Source organism: Bacillus rossius, chromosome 1 (genome assembly GCF_032445375.1).
Source record: "Bacillus rossius redtenbacheri isolate Brsri chromosome 1, Brsri_v3, whole genome shotgun sequence".
Taxonomy (NCBI): Eukaryota; Metazoa; Arthropoda; class Insecta; order Phasmatodea; family Bacillidae; genus Bacillus; species Bacillus rossius.
In genome coordinates this window covers 47,633,333-47,657,965 of record NC_086330.1, presented here as the reverse complement: position 1 = coordinate 47,657,965, position 24,633 = coordinate 47,633,333, and the positions used below count along the sequence as shown (strand labels likewise).

The 24,633-nt window shown below is 35.6% G+C and overlaps 2 protein-coding genes across 3 annotated transcripts in view; one reads left to right on the top strand and one right to left on the bottom strand.

The window, feature by feature from the left end:
* Positions 1-13,347, top strand: part of LOC134535523 (uncharacterized) — a 486,190-nt gene extending 472,843 nt beyond the window's left edge. The window contains exons 5-8 of one of the 2 annotated variants that reach the window (XM_063374670.1): positions 1,567-1,743; positions 5,203-5,377; positions 8,720-8,759; positions 10,143-13,347. In XM_063374670.1, coding sequence (XP_063230740.1) covers positions 1,567-1,743; positions 5,203-5,377; positions 8,720-8,759 — 392 coding nt within the window. In that variant the 3' untranslated portion in view covers positions 10,143-13,347. Of the gene's footprint in view, positions 1-1,566; positions 1,744-5,194; positions 5,378-8,719; positions 8,760-10,142 lie in introns of those variants that run through there. The other variant, XM_063374676.1, reaches the window with a different exon arrangement.
* Positions 13,348-21,769: 8,422 nt separating this feature from the next.
* Positions 21,770-23,833, bottom strand: LOC134528959 (cytochrome P450 6j1-like). Its single transcript, XM_063362629.1, has one exon. The coding sequence runs from the start codon at positions 23,772-23,774 to the stop codon at positions 22,173-22,175; it is 1,602 nt and encodes a 533-aa protein (XP_063218699.1). The 5' UTR covers positions 23,775-23,833; the 3' UTR covers positions 21,770-22,172.
* Between the last annotated feature and the right edge of the window lie 800 nt (positions 23,834-24,633).

Here is a 24,633-nt window from a genome sequence, read left to right as displayed (position 1 = left end):
TTAAATTTATTAGTTTTTAATTAATACTGGTAATTTTTTTTATTTTTCATTTACATATTTCGCGATTTGATCCTTCATAATTGTGATTATTATACCAGCATATTATCTATTACTTTACGAGATACTAATAGCAATTAAGTACAATACATTTTTTAAAGAAAATTTAAACTTTTTTGTTCTGTTAAATTACTTTGGTATAATTTACCATACATGTCTTATAAAATTTTTTTTTAAAAGTCAAAAGAATTTAAAAGTCTACCAATTTTATGGGAAAGTACTTTATCTATGTAATGTTATTTTTAAATTCTCAGGGTGCAAGGAAATATAATTATTGAATAGTATGCGAAATAAGAGTAAAACATTGATCCCAAATTTAACTTTTTTTCACAACATGTTTTGATCCTTTAATTAAAAGCTGAAATAATTGGATTGTAAAGGTTAAAGTGCTACATACTTACAACAAAGTTAAGTTTGATGTTTACTGTGACAAATACCTGCAAGTTTTCCTTTACTTTAAAAATATTTAACTTAAAATTTTCAACAACCAAACACATACAATGCACTAAAACTATAACTTATTCTGATACATACTATTCTGTTTATTTTGTTGTGACTCTACACATCTTCGACAGGATTTCATTAGAGACGAACAGACACACTAAAAAAAGTGGATACTGTGGAAGGAATTGTCTGTAACAGCCTGTAGCAAAGAATCATATCAGTGTTGGCGGGATGAAATGTGGTAAGACATTAAACACCTTTATATAGTAACTTTTATTCCAGCAAAGATACTGATAATAAAGTTCGTATTAGGCCAGTATTAAAAAAAATGTTTTGGCGTGTGGAATTTTTAAAAATATATATGTATCTGTTCTACTTCAGTAGAATGTTCCCATTCGTGAAAATAACATAATTAATAACGGAACTTTAGGTTTGTGGGTATAAATAACTTAGATAAAAAAACAAGTAAATACCCAGTAAATCTTAAACATTCATCGTCATTGTGAAAAATTCTTGTAATGTAAAAATCTTTGTTTTACTGTTTTTGTTATTTGTGATGCTTATTTCAATAGTACTGAAGTACCTACAATTTCTTTGTAATTTTTAATCTTTTCCGTTTTAGTCCGTTGTGTTAGCCTGTCATTTTTCGCACTCATGTGTAACATTTGAACATGCCCTTTAAATAAAATTTTATTGAGATGCACAATTTTTCTAAGGATAAACATAACCGTAATAATAACAGCAGTCACTCTTTGAAAATATAAGTCAATATAATATTCGTGCCATAAAGAAAAGGCTCAAATACAGAAATAAAAAACGAATAGTGTAAAAAAATACACAAATTCAAAATGGTGACCACTTCTCCACTGAAGTACGTGGCGCCTCAGAGATTCAGTAGTAGGAGGAACAGTAATATTTATTTTATTATTTGGGTTAACGTCTGTTCGAAAGCGAGGTTATCATAGGTGGAAATGCCAGGGATACTGGTACCTAGTGATATCTTTGAGAACCAAAGAACCCGAGATGGGAATCAGGAAGCAGGGACGCGAGTGTTGTTGTTCGCAGCCAACGAGCTGGGCACGGTGCTGGGCATGAACTCGCTCATCTTCGTGGTGGTGATCGTGAGCTCGCTGCTGGTGCTGTGCGCGGCCATCGTGGGCCTGACGGTGTGCCTGTGCCGGCGCGCGGGCGGCAGGCCCGCCCAGCAGGTGGTCCAGCCGCCGCCCACCACCACCTTCCCATGTGAGTCGTCCAGCGTCGTCGCATTCCGCAGTCCTCCCCTCCGTGGTCACGCTTCTCCAGTCCTCCTCGACGAGCGTCTGGGCCTTGTTGTTACTACTCGGAGAAGATATTTAACTGGTACTTGTAGTTGCACTTCGGTCAAAGTCTCCTCCTTTACGAGCGTCTGGGCCTTATTGTTACTATTCGGAGAAGATACCTAACTGGTACTTGTAATTACACTTCAGTCAAAGTACTTCACCTGTCCTCCTTTACGAGCGTCTGGGCCTCTTTGTTACTATTTGGAGAAGATACCTAACCGGTACTTGTAGTTACACTTTGGTCAAAGTACTTCACCTGTCCTCCTTTACGAACGTCTGGGCCTTATTGTTACTATTCGGAGAATATACTTAACTGGTACTTGTAGTTACAGTTCGGTCAAAATACTTCAACTGTCCTCCTTTACGAGCGTCTGGGCCTTATTGTTACTACTCGGAGAAGATACCTAACTGGTACTTGTAGTTACACTTCGATCAAAGTACTTCACCTGTCCTCCTTTACGAGCGTCTGGGCCTTTTTGTTACTACTCTGAGAAGATACGTAACTGGTACTTGTAGTTACACTTCGGTCAAAGTGCTTCACCTGTCCTCCTTTACGAGCGTCTTGGCCTTGTTGTTACTATTCGGAGAAGATACCTAACTGGTACTTGTAATTGCACTTCGGTCAAAGTACTTCACCTGTCCTCCTTTACGAGCGTCTTGGCCTTGTTGTTACTATTCGGAGAAGATACCTAACTGGTACTTGTAATTGCACTTCGGTCAAAGTACTTCACCTGTCCTCCTTTACGAACGTCTGGGCCTTATTGTTACTATTCGGAGAAGATACCTAACTGGTACTTGTAGTTAAACTTCGGTCAAAGTACTTCACCTGTCCTCCTTTACGAGCATCTTGGCCTTATTGTTACCATTCGGAGAAGACACTTAAATGGTACTTGTAGTTACACTTTGGTCAAAGTACTTCACCTGTCCTTTACGAGCGTCTGGGCCTTATTGTTACTATTCGGAGAAGATACTTAACTGGTACTTGTAGTTATACTTCGGTCAAAGTACTTCACCTGTCCTCCTTTACGAGCGTCTGGGCCTTTTTGTTACTACTCGGAGAAGATACCTAACTGGTACTTGTAGTTACACTTCGTAGACAGTACTTCTCCAGTACTCCTTTACGAGCATCTGGGCCATATTGTTACTCTTCGGATAAGACAAAGCGACAAAGGAATAAGAACCTGTGTAAACCCAAATGCTAGTGGGTAGTCACGTGATGAGTGTGTCAGTAGGTGGACGGTTTAAGTCCTAAAGCTGCTTGCTAGCTGAGAACATCGGTCACGCGCGGTATTTTGGCAATCTGAGTTACAGGATCAAGTTAAAAAAAAACCGAATCTTTGTAAGTAGGGAATCGCATATCAAATCGGGAATGCCACTTTCTGCACAAGCACGGAAAATAGGGTACAGTGTTGCGATGCAATTTGGTGAACAAAAAAGTTTAATGCATTGATGTACGATGACGCTGAAACAACTAACACTGCAGCAGGTGTTTCAGTATCCACAGTCAAATTCTGGCAGAGAGTAAGGCGAAAAGCAAAACCATTTATACTTTAACGACATCTACGTGTAAGAAATCGAGCCCATATTACTTTCTAATAGCGTTCTTATGTACCTACATTAAATTTTTGGTGCCTAAATTGTCAATGGAGTGTATGAAACACTGCATACCAGGTTCTTTGAGTGTATACATATATATAAGTTTAAACCTGATGTAACAAAGGTCAAAGTTAAAAAAAATACTATGCTTGTTATCAAATTTTAATGCTGCTTGCTGCTTGTAATGGTTATGATTTAAAGACTGTATGTTTTTGAGGATACTGTGAATAATAATAAGATTAGTGGACTATAATGATAGTAATGTTGTCGGGATACTCTACTTAGCTGGTATCAGTAGGATAAGTCAAGAGAAGATCAGAAGGATACATGTCTGGCTTAGCTCAGTAGAATACGATGATAGATCGATTGATAGGATACGATAGGAAGAATATATTAGGATATGTTCGTTTCTATACGAAAGGATAAAACAGGCATCATACGATTATCAGGATACGATTGACAGGATACGATCGGCAGGATACGATATAATACGATTGGCAGTAAGCGATATGATATTAATGACATGATACAATAGAGTAAGACTGGCAGTATACGATAGGATAAGATTTGCAGGCTACGATAGGATACATAGGTAGGATACGATAGGATACGATCGGTAGGATATGATGTGATACGATCGGCAAGATATGATGGCTATGAATAGTAGGGTACGATTGGCAGGGTACGAAAAAATACGATTATCAGGATACGATTAAATACGATCGAATGGATACGATGGGATATGATTTGCAGGGTATGATTGGAAGGAAACTATCAGTATTATACGTTAGCAGTAAGTGAATTTATGCTGAGATTTGTGCTAGTAATAATTAGTGGTTCAGTGACCTCTTGTTAGGGTTTTAATAGGTGTTATATTAAGCTTGCGCATGATATGATCATTAAACGAATCTTTGGAGGAATATGATTGGTGGATTATCATAATTTTTTTCTGTAATTTGAAGATTTTTGAGTACATAGTTGTCATACATCAAATAGTTATCGTCAAGTACATCAGGTTATTTCCTTAAGTCAGGTTGGCTGAGGCGAATTCGAACATAGGACGTTCACCTAAAATTATATTTTAAATGGTTTCCTACTATAATTTCCGAGAAATGTCGGTAATATTTTTATTTGTATTAATATATTAAAACAATGACTTAACGCACCACAGGCTTAGCAGTAGAATCATGACTCACAATAATTTGCTTATTTTTGTTTACTACAGTAGAGGTGGTGAAAATAGAGTTGGGGTTGCTGTTTTTTTTTTTGGGGGGGGGGGGGGTGACGGGAGGCAGATGGCAGAAATAATATTTCGTTCATGGTGAGAGTACTATTCACTCATTCCAAAATACTACACACACTTAGTATCCATGTATTTACAGAGTTCATGCATGATTTTGCCTGAAAAAATAAAATATATATTTAATTTTTTGCTTTCTACATTTAAAAAAAACACCTTTATATTTCTTAAACACATAAAAATGATTATGAAACACACATTTAAAGTTCACAGTTATCAGTTTTAAAAGAATTATTTAAATTTAAGTTAGGTGTTTGATAAATATTTTAATCGTTTAATGCAAGTTGAAAATAATGAATTTTTGTTAAATATAAAAACACGGTGCTTAAAATTATGTGCTAAATAAAAATAGCATGTGCTGTTCCATTTAAGAACAGTTGTGTTGTATTGCGTTTAAATGCTGCTGTTTGACGACCTGTTGAGAGATGTTGTCGAGGCTGCAGTTCTGTTGTGAGTGCTGTTTGCTGATCGCTCGCAGTGCACCAGACGTACGGGTCGAACGGCTCAGGGCTGACTCACAAGGCCGCGCCCCCGTATCCCGGAGCTACGTGTGTCTACCCGCCGGGAAACTGGCTTCACCCTGCGGGCCTCAAGCTCGGGTACAGCGTGGCCCGGGCCCGCCTCTACTGCCTGGCAAAGTGAGGAGCGAGGGATCCGACAGGTGAGCAACATTTACCATTAGCGTTTCACATAGCGTACAGGGATCCTACATCAGGTTAACCGTATTTACCATTAGCGTTTGACAAACCGTAGCGGGATCCGGCAGGTGAGCAGTACTTACCATTAGAGTTTGACATAGCGTAGAAGGATCCTACAGGTGAATAGTATTCACCATTAGCGTTTGACAAACCGTAGCGGTATCCGACAGGTGAGCCAGATTTACCATTAGCGTTTGACAAACCGTAGCGGGATCCGGCAGGTGAGCAGTTCTTACCATTAGCGTTTGACAGCGTAGAGGGATCCTACAGGTGAACAGTATTTAACATTAGAGTTTGACAAATCGTAGAGGGATCCGACAGGTAAGCAGTATTTAACATTAGCATTTGACAAACCGTAGAGGTATCCGACAGGCGAGCAGTATGTGCCATTAGCGTTTGACATAAAGTAGAGGGATCTGACAGGTGAGCCGTATTTATCTTTAGCGTTTGACATGGTGTAGAGGGATCTGATAAGTGAGCAGTATGTGCCATTAACATTTGACAAACCGTAGAGGGATCCAGCAGGTGAGTTTAGTTGTCTATTAGCGTTTGACATCGCATAGAGGTATCTGATAGTTTGCAGTACTAACTATTGGCGTTTGATGTAGCATAGAGGAATCCAACAGGTGAGCTGTATTTACCATTAGTGGTATGACATAACGTACAGGGATCCGACAGATAAGCAGTATTTACCATTAGCGTATGGATAGCGTATAGAGGGATTCGACAGGTGAGCAGTATTTACCGGGGGAGCTGAATTGTTGCCCATTGGATGGGCAGCCCTTCAGGATTTTTCTGGCAATGGTTTGTTTGTACAGCGACTGAAAGGGCAGCCCATCCAATTTCTGAAAACATGTTTCTTTAAGGGTTTAAATAATCCTGAAAACTTGCCCCTTGGAAGGGCAGCCCATCAGGATTTTTCTGACAGTGGTGTTTTTAAAAGGTTGTCTGAATTTATGCCCCTTGGATGGGTAGCCCATCAGGATTTTTCTGGCAGTGGTGTTTTTGAAAGGTTGTCTGAATTGTTGCCCCTTGGATGGGCAGCCCATCAAGATTTTTCTGGCAGTGGTGTTTTTGAAAGGTTGTCTTAATTGTTGCCCCTTGGATGGGCAGCCCTTCAGGATTTTTCTGACAGTGGTTAGTTTAGGTTAGGTTAGTTTAGGTAAGGTTAGGTTAGGTCACTTTACAAACTAACCACTGTCAGAAAAATCCTGAAGGGCTGCCCATCCATGGGACAACAATTCAGACAAGCTTTCAAAAACACCACTGTCAGAAAAATCCTGATGGGCTGCCCTTCCAAGGGGCAACAATTCAGATAACCTTTCAAGAACACCACTGTCAGAAAAATCCTGATGGGCTGCCCTTACAAGGGGCAACAATTCAGACAACCTTTCAAAAACACTAATGTTAGAAAAATCCTGATGGGCTGCCCATCCAAGGGGCAAAAATTCAGTCAACCTTTCAAAAACACTACTGTTAGAAAAATCCTGATGGGCTGCCCATCCAAGGGGCAATTTTTCAGGTTATTTAAACTCTTAAAGGAGCGTGTTTTCAGAAATTGGATGGGCTGCCCTTCCAGTCTCTGTACAAATAAACCACTGTCAGAAAAATCCTGAAGGGCTGCCCTTCCAATGGGCAACAATTCAGTCGCCCCTATTTACCATAAGAGTTTGACATAGCGTATATGAATCCTACAGGTAGGCAGTATTTATCATAAACGCAAAACATAGCATAGAGGGATCCGTCATTTGAACAGTTTTAACAATTAGCGCTTGAAATAGTATAGAAAACAAGGATCGACAGGTTGTAGTATTATCCACTATTGCTTGACATAGCATACCTAAATAGAAAGGATAGCAAAATTTTCCATTGGCTTTTAACATAGCGTAGAGGCATCTGACGGGTGCGCAGTATGTACTTACCATTAGTCCTTGATCTAGCGTACTAGAATCCACCAGGTGAGCTGTACTAACCGATTGGCAGTTGAGCATTGCGTACCTTTGGCGCTTGACCAAGTCTAGAGTGGGGGACCCGAAAGTTGAACGAATCTCCGGTACTGCCAAAGCACATAGTGGATATAAATGGAAAATATAGGTAAGTGACTGTTACTGTCAGGTGTAGTGAGAAGTGAAAAAGCTGACAGATAAGCGACATATACATGCCAAAAAGAGTTACAGGTTCTCTCCAGGTTACCCGTGACGCTTGACTTGGAGAAGAAACGAGATTATTGATGAAGTGTTAAGTAATCGATCTCACTGTCCGGCGCAGTGCTAACTCGCATATTTGTTAGGTGATGAATACTACCTGAGTGCCTACGACAGTGAAGAGTTGAGTGATGTGGCAAGTAAGAAACAGATAGTAAGTTTAAGCCTTGTTTTATAAGTCAGGAAATGATTAGAACTTATTTAGAGCCCGTCAAAGCTAAAACGAATGATACAATAAGAAAGTGAATTTATCGTACTGGCCACAGTGAGGAGCTATGGAGCTATCAGGTGATCGACACTACAGTAACTAATCCAAGTGGTACATCACAGATATAGACTCTGCGCTTCTACAAAAGGAAAAAAAAAATCAAGAGTAGAAATTTTTTAGTAGGAATATCATAATTTAAAAAAAAAATATTATATTGTACAGAGTGGGGCAAAAAGTGTTTTTTTTTCGGATTTGAAAGGCTATCAAAAAAATCGGAGCAACTGGCTGAAATGAGATTTATTTTGTTGTAATCAGTATAAATGCTTATTTTATAAATCAAATTCTGAAGATCACATCAGGAAGATAGTGGCCATCAACAGCAATGCATTGATGAAGGCGATTTCGGATATCTTCTACTACTTTTTGGCACATTTCGAGGGGGATAGCGGTTATTACCTCCCGAATATTCAGTTCTTCCAAGTTGTGAAGACGATGTTTGAAAACCTTTTCCTGGCGGTCTGCGCGAGCCCCGCAAGGAAAATGTTTTCAAACATCGTCCTCATACCTTGGAAGAACTGAAGATGCAAATTCGGAAGGAAATCACCACTATACCCCTATGTGCCGAAAAGCGGCCGAATAGTTCCTAAATCGCCTTCATCAATGCATCATTGCTAAAGGCCACCATACTCCTGATGTCAACTTCAGAACTTGATTTTAAAAATGGGAATGTATACTGATTCCAATAAAATAAACCTCATTTCTGTAAGTTTCTCTGTTTATTTTATAACCCTTCAAAACCGATACATCCCTTTTGTCCTTTTCATATATTGAATTGTGCATGCGAAATGTTTTTCTGAAAATTGTATTTTCACTCAAATTATATTGTGTTTCAGTGACATCTCCTCCAGTCAAAAAGATGAATGGTTTGTGTAGGTATGTATATCCTTATACTTTAATTAGAATTTTGATGGCAGCAAATATCTTGGTATGAATAAAATATATTATTTTTTAATAATCTTCAGAAAAGTATGCATTTGCCCCAAGTTGTTTTTATTTAAATGGTTAGTTTTGCTGATGCAACTAAGTTTGGGTAGAAGGTTTAAATTTACAAAGAACAACATGTCTAACTTCCTAACTTAAACTTATGAAAGTTATAGATCGATTAAATATTTTTTTTGCAAAAGTTTGCAATTATATATTTTAATAATGAATAACATCTGAAATAAAATTAACCAAGTTCAGCAATAAATTAATTTTAACATACCAAAATTCACAAGGAAATATTTTAGTTAAATTTAAATAATAATTTTGGTACTACGTTATGTTAATCAAAAACATAAAATTATCCATAAATAATAATACGTAACAAATCTAGTTTTTAAAGAGACAAGTATTTTGGCAGTCAGATTGTGACGTAAAAAAAAACATGTACTCCTCAGAGATGTGTAATATCTAACCTCAGTAACGAGCAAATTCTTGTGTTCTCATTTTGCAAATACATTTATTTTACGATACTCGGACACAAAATTTAACTAGAAAGTAGTACCTATATATTGGCCAGTCCAGGGACACGAAGTCGGAGTAAGGATTGAGGATTTTGTCCACCATCATTGATAGTGACGGAAGTTTTTTAATTAAAATGTTAATAATTAAATTTTTAAATTTTTATTTTTCCTCATTTTCTAACTTTAAATTTATGAAATTTCAAGATGGCAACCGTAACGAAAAGTGCATCTTAAGAGATTGGGACGTTCGATATCAAGATGGCGGAAAATTCTAAAATTCTAAGATGAGTATAAATTCCCCTGTAGGCTTAATTTCACTTAACCACAATTTTTAATTATTTTTGTCTCTATTTGAGTTATTACTTAAGCTTATAATGTTTTAATTAAATCTTATCCCAAAAAACTAAAGTACCTAGTATTACATGCAAACAAAATAAATCATAATTCCTAATCTAATGGATTAGTGCATGCGAGTGTCGCATTCCTAGAAACATTAATTTTAGGGTACTCATTTATGGATGCCGATGCATCCTTTGTGAGAATTCGGAAGCAACGAAAAGAGGGCGCGTCCACTACGATGCACTTCTTGTGGATTCCTTAGCTAAGGGATCCATTAGACTAATATTCGGATGCAGCTGATGTTAGAGCACTCTCTGGAGAGAAAACACTTTAAAATGAGACACGGCATGAAGATAAACATAATGTTTTGCGTCGCATGGTTATGCACGTAGGCTAAAGCAAAAGTACTTGCACATCTATTCTGTGTTCATGAAAAATCAACTGAACTCTATGAATTGTTTTTTTTTTTCAGAGGTTGGCCTGGTCCTGTGTCTGCAGGGTGAAGACCGAGTCGGTAGCAGTACCCTCTACCGGCCGGCAATGCAACTAAGATCTCGGATAGTTGCTTCTTGATTAAATAGGTGTCGCGCAGCAGCGCATTTCGCTCCGTCGTTGACCAATGCTTCTTATTCTCATATCTATGCGACGGAACTTGAAAGAAAGTGATGGACAATAACAAACTGTAGTTTTGTTCTTTGTTTTTTCTTTTCTTCATTTAACTAACAACCAATGAAACTCACGTGTGTGATCAAGCATGCGCATTGGGCAAGTGATAAGAGTGATAAACAAAACGTATTGTTTCTGACACAGAAGTGCCTGTTCAAACTCACAAGTTACAGCACCACATATCCACACTTGCACGGATGCCCAGACAATTATTGTAAAAAAATATGGTTTTCATTATTATTTAAAATGCAGCTTTGGGGGGTGAAATTATTAGTTACGTTTTGTGTGTCCGTCGTGTAGAATAGTTATAACTATATTTGAAATTTATTTTTTAATGAAGAATTTCACATGCACCTTTTAAAATAAACATCAATGTTTTGAAAGAAAAAAAAAAGTATCAGTAGGCCTAACTACTGATCAAAATGAAATAACCAACTCAGCACTCTTCGTGTACAGCACAAAAATGAACAGTTCCAAGTGACTCTGTGTTCTGTATGGAGGTTTTATTAAGATTAACTGATTCATAGAACGATGAAAACGCACTGTTGTTGCTAGAAGTTTAGCTTTTGTTAAATTACATTGTGTGTGTATGTGTCTGAGAGATTTTAATAACAATATTTTATTTATTAACAGCCATATACTGCCTGCCATTGGTATGAACATATACAGTAATTAACTATCAGGTGTCTTTGCTATTTTTTTATTCTTAAGTTTGTGTAGCTGATGGAGAATATAGTATTTTCACAGTAAGTGGAACAAATTTTTTTCCGTACTGGTGAATGAAAAAAAGGCCTATATTTTAAAGGACTTAAAATTTTGGTCTGTTTATAGCTTACTGTAACTATATAAGGCATTTTATTTATATTTTTAATGTTCTCCTGTGTTAAAAATGTTTAACTGGATCAGTTTATATGTAGGCTATATTTAGTTATTGGAGATATTTAAAAAACTAGAATTTTTTTTCAGTATTATTATTTATTTCACAGAAATATTCAGGGAAAAACAACTGAATCTTTATTAAAATGTAGGTACTTTTCTTCTTTATAAGATATTTAAAAAAATAAAATTATTTATTTTTTGCTGTAATCGGCTAATCGCTTTGTGATGATTATTTTATTTTTCATTTAAATTAGTGTACGGTTTTAAAATATAATTCTTTATTATTACTCAAAACAGGAGAACTTTCAGTGAATGTACTATACTTCTTCGCTCGCTGCTGATTTGTGAGTATAAACTTGATATGTATCTAAAATTCATACATTAGTGTTCGTGTGGATGTTTCATGTCAAAAAAAAATTAGCTTAGTGTGCTTTGTCGCAGTGAGTGATGTCCGGAAAGTCTTTGCAAGTGGCTGCAAGTAAAGTGTGCTAATGACGTTATAGAGACTTTATTTTTGACATATTGCTGAAGTAAAGCTACAGTGGAGAAATCTGTCTATAAACTGATTTGTTGCCGATGTTCACGAGTGTGAATGTTCTGTGTGTATGAATGCGAAATGAAAAAGAAAATCTTGCACTAGAGAAAACACAAAAGCGAACACAGTACACGACTTCGTTTTGGGAAGTTTCGAATAGGATGCCTTTCTAAGAGGATCAGCCGGTACATGGAAACAGAACAATAATCTTTTTACGGTATATTTTTTTGAACTTTTCATATTTCAATAGTACGTAATTGTAACATTTAAAAAAAGTAGCTATAATTCGTCCAACTTTATGTGGGTTGGTGAATTCAAGTAGATGATTAAGATCAGAATCTTAAATATTGTTGGGCGTGAAAACCATTGATTGTTCTTTGTACCCATTAAAAAACTCAAAAGAGTTTTTTTTAGGTATTTCATACCATTTTTTACTGTGTGCGTTGCAAACTATATAAAACTGACTTTTCTAGGTACTTTCCTGCATAAATTAGCTCAAAAATGTTGGCTTAAGCTTGCAGTAAATTGTTCTGCAAATGTGTCTGTGTGGCAACTTAGCTCTAATCCCGTGTGATGTACACTCATGTCAGCGCTAGAGTTACTTGTTGTTTTGTAGTGCAAGACCTAAGTATGAAGTCCCGCTGTACTTATTTGAGTAGTTGTTCAGTAAAGTCATTCGTTGAACAGTGACAAAAAAACGTTCTCACGAAAGCCCAGATATATGTATAATCTTCGGATTGATGTGGCAATGTAAGAAACTTCTTGGATTGTGGATCATTACCAAATTTTAGATCAGGTTATCAGTTACATGATTGTTTTTTTTGTGTATTGTGAAAATTGCTTCAGTAATTTCCTATCATTTTTCTAAGCCAGCTGTTGCCAGGGTGTTTCTCTATTACGTATACTTTGATTTTTAAGTATTTGGCTTTACTTAAACTTATATATATATACTTTTTACTAAATATTGTTTTGAAAAAGGTTGTTCCCAAAAATTGTGATTTTTTTCACTCTTAAAGCTATTTCTCATTTTGTAAACATTTAGCATGAGAATAAGGGTGCCAAAGTAACAATGTATTTTTGAGCTCAAATTTGACAGTTAATTTTTTTTTATATCGGGCGGCGAAAAATCAATCAGCATATTACACTGATTCATGAGTAAAATTTTATTTTATCTCGTTGTAGTTAAGTACACTTCAGTAAATTTCAATATGTTTTGTGTGTACTTTTATAAATTACGTTTTGGAAGTAACTTTAATTTCTTTCTTTCTTTTCTCAAGGAGCGGGACTTCAAATGATTGAACATTATGTACAAAAGTGAGAGATAAAAAAATTGTAATGTGAATTTATAAAACTATTTCTCATCCCCGCATATCATACACTTGCATATCACTACGAGCACACACTTGTACAAACCACCTTGCACAGTCAGAGAATGCTGCCTGCTTCACTTACCCTCTCCTGTCAGGTCAGTATCCAATAAATTACCAAAATGTTACTCAGGTTAGACCAGAATTACATAGTTAATAATGTCAGTTCGTGAGTGTTCCTTATGGAGTATAAAACTATGTTTCTTTTAGTAAAAAAATTGAAAATCGCATACTGTAGTTTTATTACTGTTACTCCCCTTACAGACCAGCGTTTGTTAAAAATATAATATGATATGATACCAGTCTAAATATTTCATCAACGTGTAAAAAAAATTTACATTAGCCTTACGATTGACTGCAAGTAAAGCAGCAGAAGAAATTCTACTACCATATGGGAAGGTTTCGTTGTTCTGAGATGTATTATTGTGTAGTTCTGTGCCGAAAGGCAAATGTTGTACGGCAGAAATATTAACTTTAAAATTGTCCTCAATCGCTACAAGATGAAACAATGAAACCGAATATTTATAAAGATATACTTCTAAAAGAATAAATAAGTTAAAATTATAGTTTATGATTCTTTATATAACAAAATATGTAATAATCAGATTGGCTCATAAGCTAAAGTAATTGTTGTCTATTAGTGTGTGTGCCTAAATTGGTTCTTTTAATAATATATTTGAGTGTCGTCACATCTGCGGCATCACCTGGAACGGTAATGTGGAATACCTGGTATTATATTTAAAAAATGACAAAACTGATTTCATTTTATCTTCTTTTATAGCTTAGTCGAATACTAAACAATTTATTTCCGAGTGCGACAAACATATATATATATATATATATATATATATATATATATATATATATATATATAATATAAATATATATATATAAAACAGATGAGCACTAAATTAGGTTTTTTTGCGCAGACTAAGTTTGTACTGGTGTGACCAGTGTTAAATTTATTTTATCTTCGCAAGAAAATATGATCGAATATTATTTCTAAAAAAAAGTTTACTTTGTAGTTATATAATTTTTAAATTATGTTACAGCATAACTTACAACTTAAAATAAAATATTTTTTTACTGAAATATTAAAAAATTATTTACCTAAATTAATAATTTCTTGGTTTCAAAAATCTTCACTAATTTTTTTGGTTATGTGTAGGCATATTTTAAAATTGTTTTTGAATGCATATATTATTTTATAATACAACCCATACTATTTGTTTCTAGCCACTATATGGGTAAATCCTTCTGATGCCAAATCGTTGACGATAAACTATTAACACAACTAAGTTTCTTGAAACAATTGCAGTATTTTATTACTATAGAATTGCTATGATTGTGAGTAAAATTTTGGGAACTGAAAACTATAAGGAATTTTTTTAAAGATATTGTTCATATATGTTTTGTTCATCATAGTAATTAATTGCAGTCTTGTTTATGAGTAAATTACCAATAAATTCGTCCGAGGGGAACGAAAACAGTGCATAAAAATGTCTATAATTCACTTGATAATGTTTGTATTTACATATAAATGGCAGAAGGAATACTGACCTGCTTGTAGATACTAAGTACTACGCGTTGAGCTATTTGCCCAAAAATTCAGGCCTTCACTTTTGATAATTGACACCAGCTGTAGGAATTTGGCGGTTCAGGAACAGGCGCATGAGCCAGAAGCTAATATGCTAATTAACGAAAAAAATATAAATGTCAAAACAGCCACCCATAACGGCTGAACAGCAGCTCAAAAGGCTACAAATTATTCCATTTTCATGGTAAAAATTCTTTTTTCAGGGGAAAAATATTTTTCAAGGTAAAATGTCCCATTTAATTCCCAAAAAAAAATTTCTACGGTTAAAAAAAATCCCCCAAGATGCTTAATATTACCCTGATAGCCACCCCCTAAGAAAATAGTTAAAAAGGCCTTAAAGCAACCCAAAAAAAATACCCCAAAATCAGGCATTGGAGTAAGGTGTTAGCCATCTGGATGACCTTGACCTTCAAAAGTAAAAAAAGTATTTGTTTACATAAAAGTTAAAAATGCTGTGATTAAATAAGTGGGGACCAGATTGTGAGGCCTTGTGTTCCCCTGTGGCTTTAGCATAGTAAACTTTCAGTATCAAATATGGAATTTAGTTGGTTATAGCGAATCTACACAGAGTGATCTCCAAGGCTGTTGACTTCGCTCTATTGGGATCTCCGATGACTACAGTACCCTTTTCATCAAAGTTGAAATTTATATTGTTGATTCGCTAACCCCAAACATTTCTAGGTGACCTGTACTCTGTACAGATTCGCTTCAACCAAAAAAATTCCTACTGAACTTTACCATGCTAGAGCCACAGGGGAAATAAGAGCCTCACCATCTAGTCCCCGCTTATATACTCACAACAATTTTTACTTTTTAACTTTATACTTTTGAAGGTCAAAGTCATCAATATGGCTAACACCTTACTCTAATTCATGATTTTGGGGTCTTTTTGGTCTTCTTTTTTTGTTTTTATTTTTGTAGCTTTAAAAAGATTTTCGTGAATTTCGGGGATTGTTCAAGCCATTTACATTTTGTTTGTTATAAAACGGGAAATTTTCTCTCGAATATTTTTTACTCTCTCTTGAAGAAGGAAATTTTTACCAAGTAAATGGGACATTTGTATCATTTCGAGCGGCTGTTAAGCTTTTTGACTTTTTTCCTTTGATAATTAGTTTATCGGCTCCTGCTTCCTGCGCCTGTTCCTGAACCTCCCCTTTCCTACTACTTAGTGTGCAGTAGTTCATGGTTTCTTCTCCCATCGACATAAGGAGCATTTTTCGAAACGTCTGTGCAAGGGCTTGAGGTGTAAGTCAAACAGTCAACAGCAAGAGGTTACTTTATTTATCTCGAATGTACTGGATTGTACTTCACCGTAATTTGGACTTATTCAGTGGCCTCGCCCAGGGAACCAAAACACCTTCCTTGGAGCGCGGTGCATTTTGGTGTTAGCGATCTCCGGAAGAGAATGCATATCATATTTGCTAGACGTATCATTTAAATATTTATTGACCATGATAATAACACATGTACTATTTTTATTGCATTTTTACTATTATAATTGGACTCGTACCATTATTAAAGGACTTGCAATATTATTAAAGGACGTGTACCATTACTAAGGTACTTGAATCATAGTCAAGCCTTTTGTGCCATGTACCATAATGAAGGAGTCATGGTGTAATTAAACAGCAAATCAGGCATGTTAAAATTTTCTGTAATTTTTTTCTTTCGATAAAGTATTATAACTATTTAAATTTGATGTAGCCTTTGTTTACAAAACAGTATTTTAAATATTTTAATGAGAAATTAGATTTTATTTGCCTTTCATAAAATTAATAAACTAAAAATAATTCATTTCAGAAGTATTATAATTTATGAACTTTGTTAGAAATGAAGCATAATTTTCAATTTTTAGACCAATGTTACATTATTTTGAATATCCAGCATCCAGTACCACGGAAATATTTTGCGACGCGGGGCACGCATAGCCTTGAAGTATTCGTCGATCAGGATTCTCCCTCCCCACCTTGCCCCAAAAGGTTCCTTCACCCTGAAGTGGTTTTCCTTGTTGTCCCCCCAAAAAAAACCCTCCTTTACGAGTGAACCCTGTTTGGAGTGGCAACAGCTATTGCTAGGGGTGGGATATATATATGCCCCCGAAGCCAGAAGGGCTATTCGCGAGCTACGTGGACGGACAGTCTGACGAGGCCACGTACTCTTGCATAGCAAATCCCCTGCTCCCCATCTCCACCCTTGAAGCTTTTTCTCTTCCGTCATCGCTAATCTATGGGGGCTGTTTTCATGGTCCCCGTTCCGCTCGTGGCCGGAGAGAAAGTCGTACACGTGTAGCCGTGGTACAACAACGGAGTACGTTTTTATGGAAACGTGGTGGACGTTGCCGTGAGAGCTTAAAGGTTTTCTCGGGGTGCTTTAGTCCTTACGCCCTCCTCTCTTCATCCCCTATAACACCCATCCATCACACGACTACGCTGTTTTCCTTCTGTGAAAACCCGCGTCTTGTGTTGCGATAACCCGACGGACGTTTTGTAGAACGTTTCCACCGTATTTCCCCTTCCACCACCACACAACTGACATTCATGGAGTTATGATCCTTCATGAGATAGCATGTAGTGACGTTTAGATGAAGAAATATATATATATATATTTTTTAAGTTTTACTTCTTTAGGAGCGTTATGAATAAATGATGAGAGAGCATTTTTACGATGTGCGCGCGCCATACAACGAAATTTTCACGGGATAAAAAAAGGCTACAATCAAGTAAAAATTGTATATGTGCTTTTAAATATTAATATTAGTGATTGATATTAAATACTGGTTTCATATAATTAAAAACATTTATTTAATGTACATATTAGTGAAATAAATTATGTTTATAAATCGTTTCAAGTGTTTTTAATGTGTATTTATATAAGTGAGGTTATGTCCCGTATGTATAATTCATTTTCTTTTAAATTATAAATTATAAAATTATTAATTAATAATTAAAATTTATCTTGATTATTTTTCTAAATTAAATAATTTCACACAAATTTTTATATTAGTTTTTAATACTAATTATTTATTTAAAAAAATTCGTTTTTGAATTTATACTCTACCAACCCTATTTATCATATCACTCCAGGCTTTTTATTATTTTACTTCTTTTAATTATTTACATGCAAAATTAAAATAGTATAACTACTACGCGCGTAGATAAGTACAATTACCCATTTTTTCCCCCAACTTACCATCGCCATACAGCCACGCCCAAATACAATGGGGAAAAGAAGCCTGACTACGCTTGAAGATGGTTGATAAGTGCGAGTTAGTACTTTCATCGCTTAACACAGTCACTTAAGGGCGTATGCCCCGGTCTAGGTCATTATTATATATTTACGTTTTAACTCGGTCAAACTTGTAGACTTTTTACGTGGCTAAAATTCAACAAAATTAAAAAAAAATACACGGTGCATATTTTTTTTTCATAATTAGCTGGCGAAGTTAATTTTTATAATTTTTTTGTGCAGTGTGGATTAGGGGAACCAAATGGAAAAATAAGTGAAAATTTTTGGTTTAAAGGCGATGCCGAGGGCTACTGCAAAATAGGTTTTTCATTTTTTCAGGAAAAATTATTTAATTTATTTCGCCGTTTAAAATCATAAAAATTCTGAGTATTTTGAAAGGTCAAGTAAAATTAAATCATTGTTTTCTTAAAGAAATTAAACCATATCACATAGGAGGCCAGTAAAATTGACATTAAACATAAAAAATTCTAGTATGATATTCATTTTAATTCTCCCTATCCATACGGTACTGCACGATAACGTTAAAACTTCAACACTGGCAGCTAATTACGCAAAAAAAAAGTATGAGGAATAATTTTTAGTTGAGCCACTCAAGTTTAACCGTGTGGAAAGTAAATACATAAAATAATGACCCGGGATGGGAAGTACCCACTTAGCCGTTAAATAAAGTCATTTAAAAGTGTTTCCACGGAGCAGAAACTGCGCTTCAGCCAGAGTTCGTGTGTGTTGCACTGACAGCTGGACAAGCGCCTCCAAGTGGTGTTAACGTGGCCAAACCCTGCAACCATTCACATGGCCGTGGCCAGGATTTTGTTAAGGAGGGAGGGGGGTCCAGTTCAACTGCTATTGCATTTCCTATGAGTACCTTTTCTTCATACCTAATTAATTATGTTTCAAAAGAAGATTGACTGTCACTCTAGAATTTCAGGGAATATTAGACTATTAGAACGCCAAAGTTTATGCCTAGAAGTCGAAGTAATGATTTCGCTTTAGAAAAGAAAATTAAAAAAAAATATTCTGTGTTTTTATTTAATTTTTTTTTAATTTTTGATTTCATTAACACGGGCCATAAATACATACATATTTAAGTTATAAAATATATGAAACCATTTCAAGTTTGTATAAAATACATGCTTACAGTGACACGTTTGCAAACCGGCATTAAGTATACTACTTGGAAACACATTTCCTGTGGCTTTTGTGTATGAGGCACATCGAACCATAATGAGGAGGAAATACATAATTGTAGCCCACTAAGAATTACAATAATTCTTCTAAAATATTCTCTCCGTAATTGCGATGATTTTATTATTCTGTCTCAGCTTGTGTTTGTTTTACTTTTAAGATCTGGAAGCGAGAGGTCCGGACCCCCTGAATTATTCCCTGTTATTCATTAGCCAACCTCCATGGAGCAGTTTGTTATGGCATTTACGTCCGAGGGGTACCTATTGGGTTCCAATCCCGTATAGACCATGAGTGTATGTGACATTTTTAACGGTTTTATGAAGATTAAGTTTACCTTCTAAACCACTCCATCGTTGGACTACTGTTATTACTGCGAAGCACATGAATGAAATCAAATAAGCATAATTCATTCTGTTATTGTAGATCTATTTTTAAGGGTCCACCTACCTGGGAACACATACGCTGCGCAGAGCTACAGAAAGAAACCACGCGATATTTTAATTGCTCAAGATCCGAGTTATAATTGTCTACTAAAAGCATTTAAGAATACTCTGAGGGCGTAAGAGTAGTTCTGTTCCCATATTTTGTGTTTTTAGATTTTATTTTTAGAAGAACGAATTGATTAAAACGCGTTTTTTTTAGAATAATATTTAAGCATTTAACATCCGGTACAGATTCTTGAAAACTCTCAAGGGACTTGTATTACAAATTTATCTTTATTTCTCCGCCTTGTAATTTTATGTTTACCACTCAAACTTTATAGTTGTCCAATGCAAGACGAGAAGACTGCGCGCCAGTTCAGATGCGATAATGTGCTAGAAGTAACAGCACGCGTCGCACTTAAGCCCATTCCACACGAAGCCCTTTTTCTGTTATAACTTCTGTTATACTAATGGGTATATAAATATGCATAAAAATTTGTATAGCAGAAGAGAAGAAAGAATTCCTAACTCCATACACACGATACCTAGATTATTAACAGAAAACTAGCCATTGCAGTTGCCAACCAAAGCAAGAATATTGGGAACATGTTGTAGTCAATTTAACAAAGTACTAAGAAAATATGAAATTTGCAGCTGCTTATATTAAAAATTATATAACCTGGTTAATTTTTTTTCACATATTTTATCTTCTATAGTTCATTTGAAATAAAATAATATAAGAAATTTGGTTTAGTATTTAAAAACAAATACAGAGCCGTTTTGACATTAAAGATATTGCATTTTTTGTTGGTAGCTTTGTATCAAAATTTAGTAATATAAAATTTAAAGTTTACTAGGTAAATTGGTTGTGATATATTTATAATATTACATTAATCAAACCTTTCATCTAGCTAATTCACAGTATTAATTAGGTTAATTTCATTGTAAAGGTAAAATTAAATGCTACCGAAACACATATTTTAAATATGTTGCTTGATTAACTAATTTATTTTACTGCTTACTTTGATAAATTGTAACAAAATTTTTTGTAACCCAGTGACACATATAAACCTGAATAGTTCGCATAATAAACTTAAATCTAAAGTGAAAGAACACCATCTCGCATTTTCAGTTAAGCTAACAGGTGTGAGTTTCTAGGAAGTGTTAGTTTATTCATTAATAATTTATGAACTGTCGTTACCTAATAAAAGTTAAAGTTTTAATTAGGGAATTAAATTTTTGTTTTAATTACTTGGACGTATAATTTAATTTAATTTTAAGTAAAAATATATCTACCTAGTAAGTATGAAATAATAAAACCAATTGACTGAGCTATGTATTTAATAATATTACAGCAATAAGATAAACAAAGTGTATAAATACACTAGCAGACCCGGCCACGCGTTACTTTGGCTGAGTGATTTAGAAAGGATTTAAAAGACAAAATTTAACATAGATTAACATAACGTTTTCAATTCTATTTTATTATTAAATACTCTGATTACCTTTACTTATAATAAATCACAGTTCATTTTATTAATAAATACTCTGATTAGTTATAACTATAATAAATAAATTAATTAATACTTACAAATTTGATAAACTCTGATTCTCTAGCTAATATTATTTGTATTATTATTATATCTGTAGATTGACAGCTGAAGATAGATATCAATAATTGTAAACACGTGAGAATAAAATAAAAAAAAATACAAAAACGCGAGGTTACGTAGTACATTGATCAACGAAAATGTGCACAACTTGGAGAAAAATAAAATTTGAATTGAAACGTAGCGCCATCTATGAGATATTTATGTCAGACAGTACAACAGTTGTCTGTAAAAAACTTATTTAAGGCGCCATCTGGTTGAGACTTATGAAACTTACGATTAATAACACCAATCAACATTGATAATCAGTTTATTATTAATTATAAATTATTAAGACCATTAATCGAAATAAAAACTATCAGTCTCTCAAGTTGGAAAACATTACACATAAATGCCAATTTTCATCGAAATCGGTTGACTTGGTGAAGAGTTCACTGGAAACAAACATCAGGACACTGGATTTATATATATTAAGATATTTGCTTAAAAAACAATATGTATAATCCAGGAATCTGTTATTTAAATAAAAGTAAAAATTTTTTTTGAAGTGACGCTGTTTTGAACGACATCAATAATTGCCCCATGACACCAATTCAATTCAATAGATTTTTATTACACATGTTCATACCCTTTACAGGTTTTATTGACGTTATATAGACATCCCAGCAGTGCTCGTTTGCCACATGTTTACATATAGTATACATTCTTTTTACTCTTTACAATAAATAAAAGACAATTTACATTAAATGAAAGTTTAAAAAAAACTCTTTGGTAGCGCGTTATGCCACTACGATAACTATTTTAATCAACTTTTTTTTGTTTATTACATAATGAAACGATTGCTACAGCCAATAATTGCTGCTGATACATATGGCTGAAATATCCCGGCATGGTTGTGATGCATTAGAAGTAAAATAAGAAACCCGCAACAGACACATTAAAACAAATGTAAATAGTATCTCTTAGTAAAAAATGCATTAACTTAATCAAAACATTCAATTGATTCTGTCGAACGCTAGGGCAATCTCTTTCCTGGGAGTGTTCACTCCAGTGGGTTTCAACCGCAGTGGAGGTGTGGGTGTTTCTGCGCAGGGCCGGACCTGGTAGGTGGTCAGAATATGCACTAGAGCTGTCTTCACTTGCATCTGGCCGAACCGCATACCTATGCATATTCTTGGTCCTTCTCCGAATGGAATGTGTGCAAACTTGGAACGTTTGTTTTTATTTTCATGGTTGAACCTTTCAGGATCAAACTTGTCTGGTTCCGGGTAAATGGCAGGATCAGAGTGGATTGCCAGCACAGGAATCATAACACTCGTTCCTTTTTCTATTGTGATGTCGGTTCCTGGGATCCTGAAGTCTTCTAAACACTGTCTTGCCAGTATTGGTACAGTTGGGTGCTTGCGCAATGTTTCCGAAATGACCATCTCCAGGTAATCCATCTCAGCTATTGCTTCATAGGTAACTTCTGAGTTATGTTTCTCTAGAACAGTCATCAATTTTCTCCTCAGCTTGTCTTGAATGGAAGGGTTTAGTGCCAACTCGTAAAGTGTGAACGCTATGACTGAAGAAGAAGTCTCATATCCTGCACCTATGAAAATGAAGGCTTGAGCCACGAAGTCATCATCCTCCAGCTTCAAATCTATCGCCTCGATCCTCAGTTTTTTAATGTCCATATTTTCACTGTCTTGCTTTATTTCTTCCTTGTCATGTGCATCTTCTTCTGCTCGGACTTGACCCTCGTCCTTTAGCTGCATCAGAATATCCACAAAGTCGTTTCGGGAAACATTATTCTTCTTACGATGGTCAACAACTTCCCAGAATAACTTGCGCAAGTAGTTGTTGATGCTTTCATCGGTAATTTTCAACCTTAGTGCTCTTATCAGTGATGGTGCAAGGGTAATGAGGTTTAAAGCCAAATCCTGTAGTTTAGTTCTTTCAAAGATCTTCCTTGTGGTTGCTCGAAATTCGCTATTCGGATCAACAAGAGCTTTGCCGTCGACTCCAAAAGCACAGGACGCGATGACATCTGTGGAATATCTGGCCACTGTGTCCTTCACCATCACATGCTTTCCTTTTTCCATTTCCTTTTCGATGCACGGCAGTAACTGCTTGCCGCACTCATTGACAAGATAAAACATCTTCTTTATCTTCGCGGAGGTGAAGGTGGGTGTGAGTTTCGTTCTCAAGAGTCTCCACTTCTTGCCCTTCAGAGCAAAGAGACTCCTGGAAGCCAATGGGTTACTTTCCTGTGAAATGTTCACGGGCCTGTCCAAGAAAGCATGTGCGTTCTTCACCATGACGCTCTGCACCACGTCGAGGTCACGCACCATCAGAATGGGCTTCCTGAAGGCGAAGAGGCCGACTACGGGTTGATCCGGGTTGCTGTCGTACACCTTCTTGAGGTATTCGCCAATGTGTTCCCTCTGCAACGCTACTCCACCCAGATTCCCAAACATTGATGTGGGAGGAATGTAGTGAACGCCTCGTCTCTTCCAGTATCTGAAGATGCTGGCGAAGTACAGATACGCTGCAACTAAGCATGTGGCCACAACGACGGTGACATCTGCTAGCACAGAGCTGAATATCATAGCCATGGTGATCACACTTTATTCTTAGGTTACCTGAAAAGGTGCTCGGACTGCGTCGAACAACACTACGTGCTTGCTGCAGTCCGCCTCAAGCTTATATAACTCATTACCAAGGTCGTACTACGTTTCAAAACCGCACCTTCCTCCGCGTTTTTTTCTTCTTCCAGCTATCTTAATCTCTCTCAGAATCCATGGTCACCGCGACTCAGCTAAAACGGTAAGCCGTGTTAAAGCCGTCTGATTAGTTTTATCATGTTATCGTTCATAAGAACGATACGACGCCACTCAGCATGTGTAGAAAATCGTCCTGTCATGATTTTATATTCGCACTAGCTGTTAGGCTCACTGACAGACATTTCCTTAAAGTTACATCATACGATTGAATTATTCTGTAATACCAAAAAATAAAAGTTTCTTATAAACATAATTAAGCATGTCGTATGCTTAACAGTATGGTACTATTGATTTCTCATTAATAACCAAACAACAGGAGTACTGAACACGTTGCATGTAAATGTCTCAGCGCTAAACATATGACATTTCCCCCTGGACCGAAAATATCATTGCCTGCATTTTTGAGGTTATATTTCATTAGAGGAGTTTGATTGAAAATGTTAATGAGTACTAAAAATGCAGTGAAATGAGTCCATAAAACGACCTAGAGATATAACATATCTCTAGGTCGTTGAGTCCATATTACACGACAGAAATTTGACGGGTCTATCGACACTTACGTGTTCTGAGTTGAGACTAATAGTTATACATTTTCATTACGTATTTAAAAACTTGCAATTATATCTTTTTATGATTATTTTAGTTTACAACTATATTCTAGGGTAGTTTTACTATTATAAAGTTTCATTAG

What these genes read in the sequence shown, in the direction of transcription:
- LOC134528959 (XM_063362629.1), bottom strand. Translation starts at nt 23,774, where the DNA reads ATGGCTATGATATTCAGCTCTGTGCTAGCAGATGTCACCGTCGTTGTG.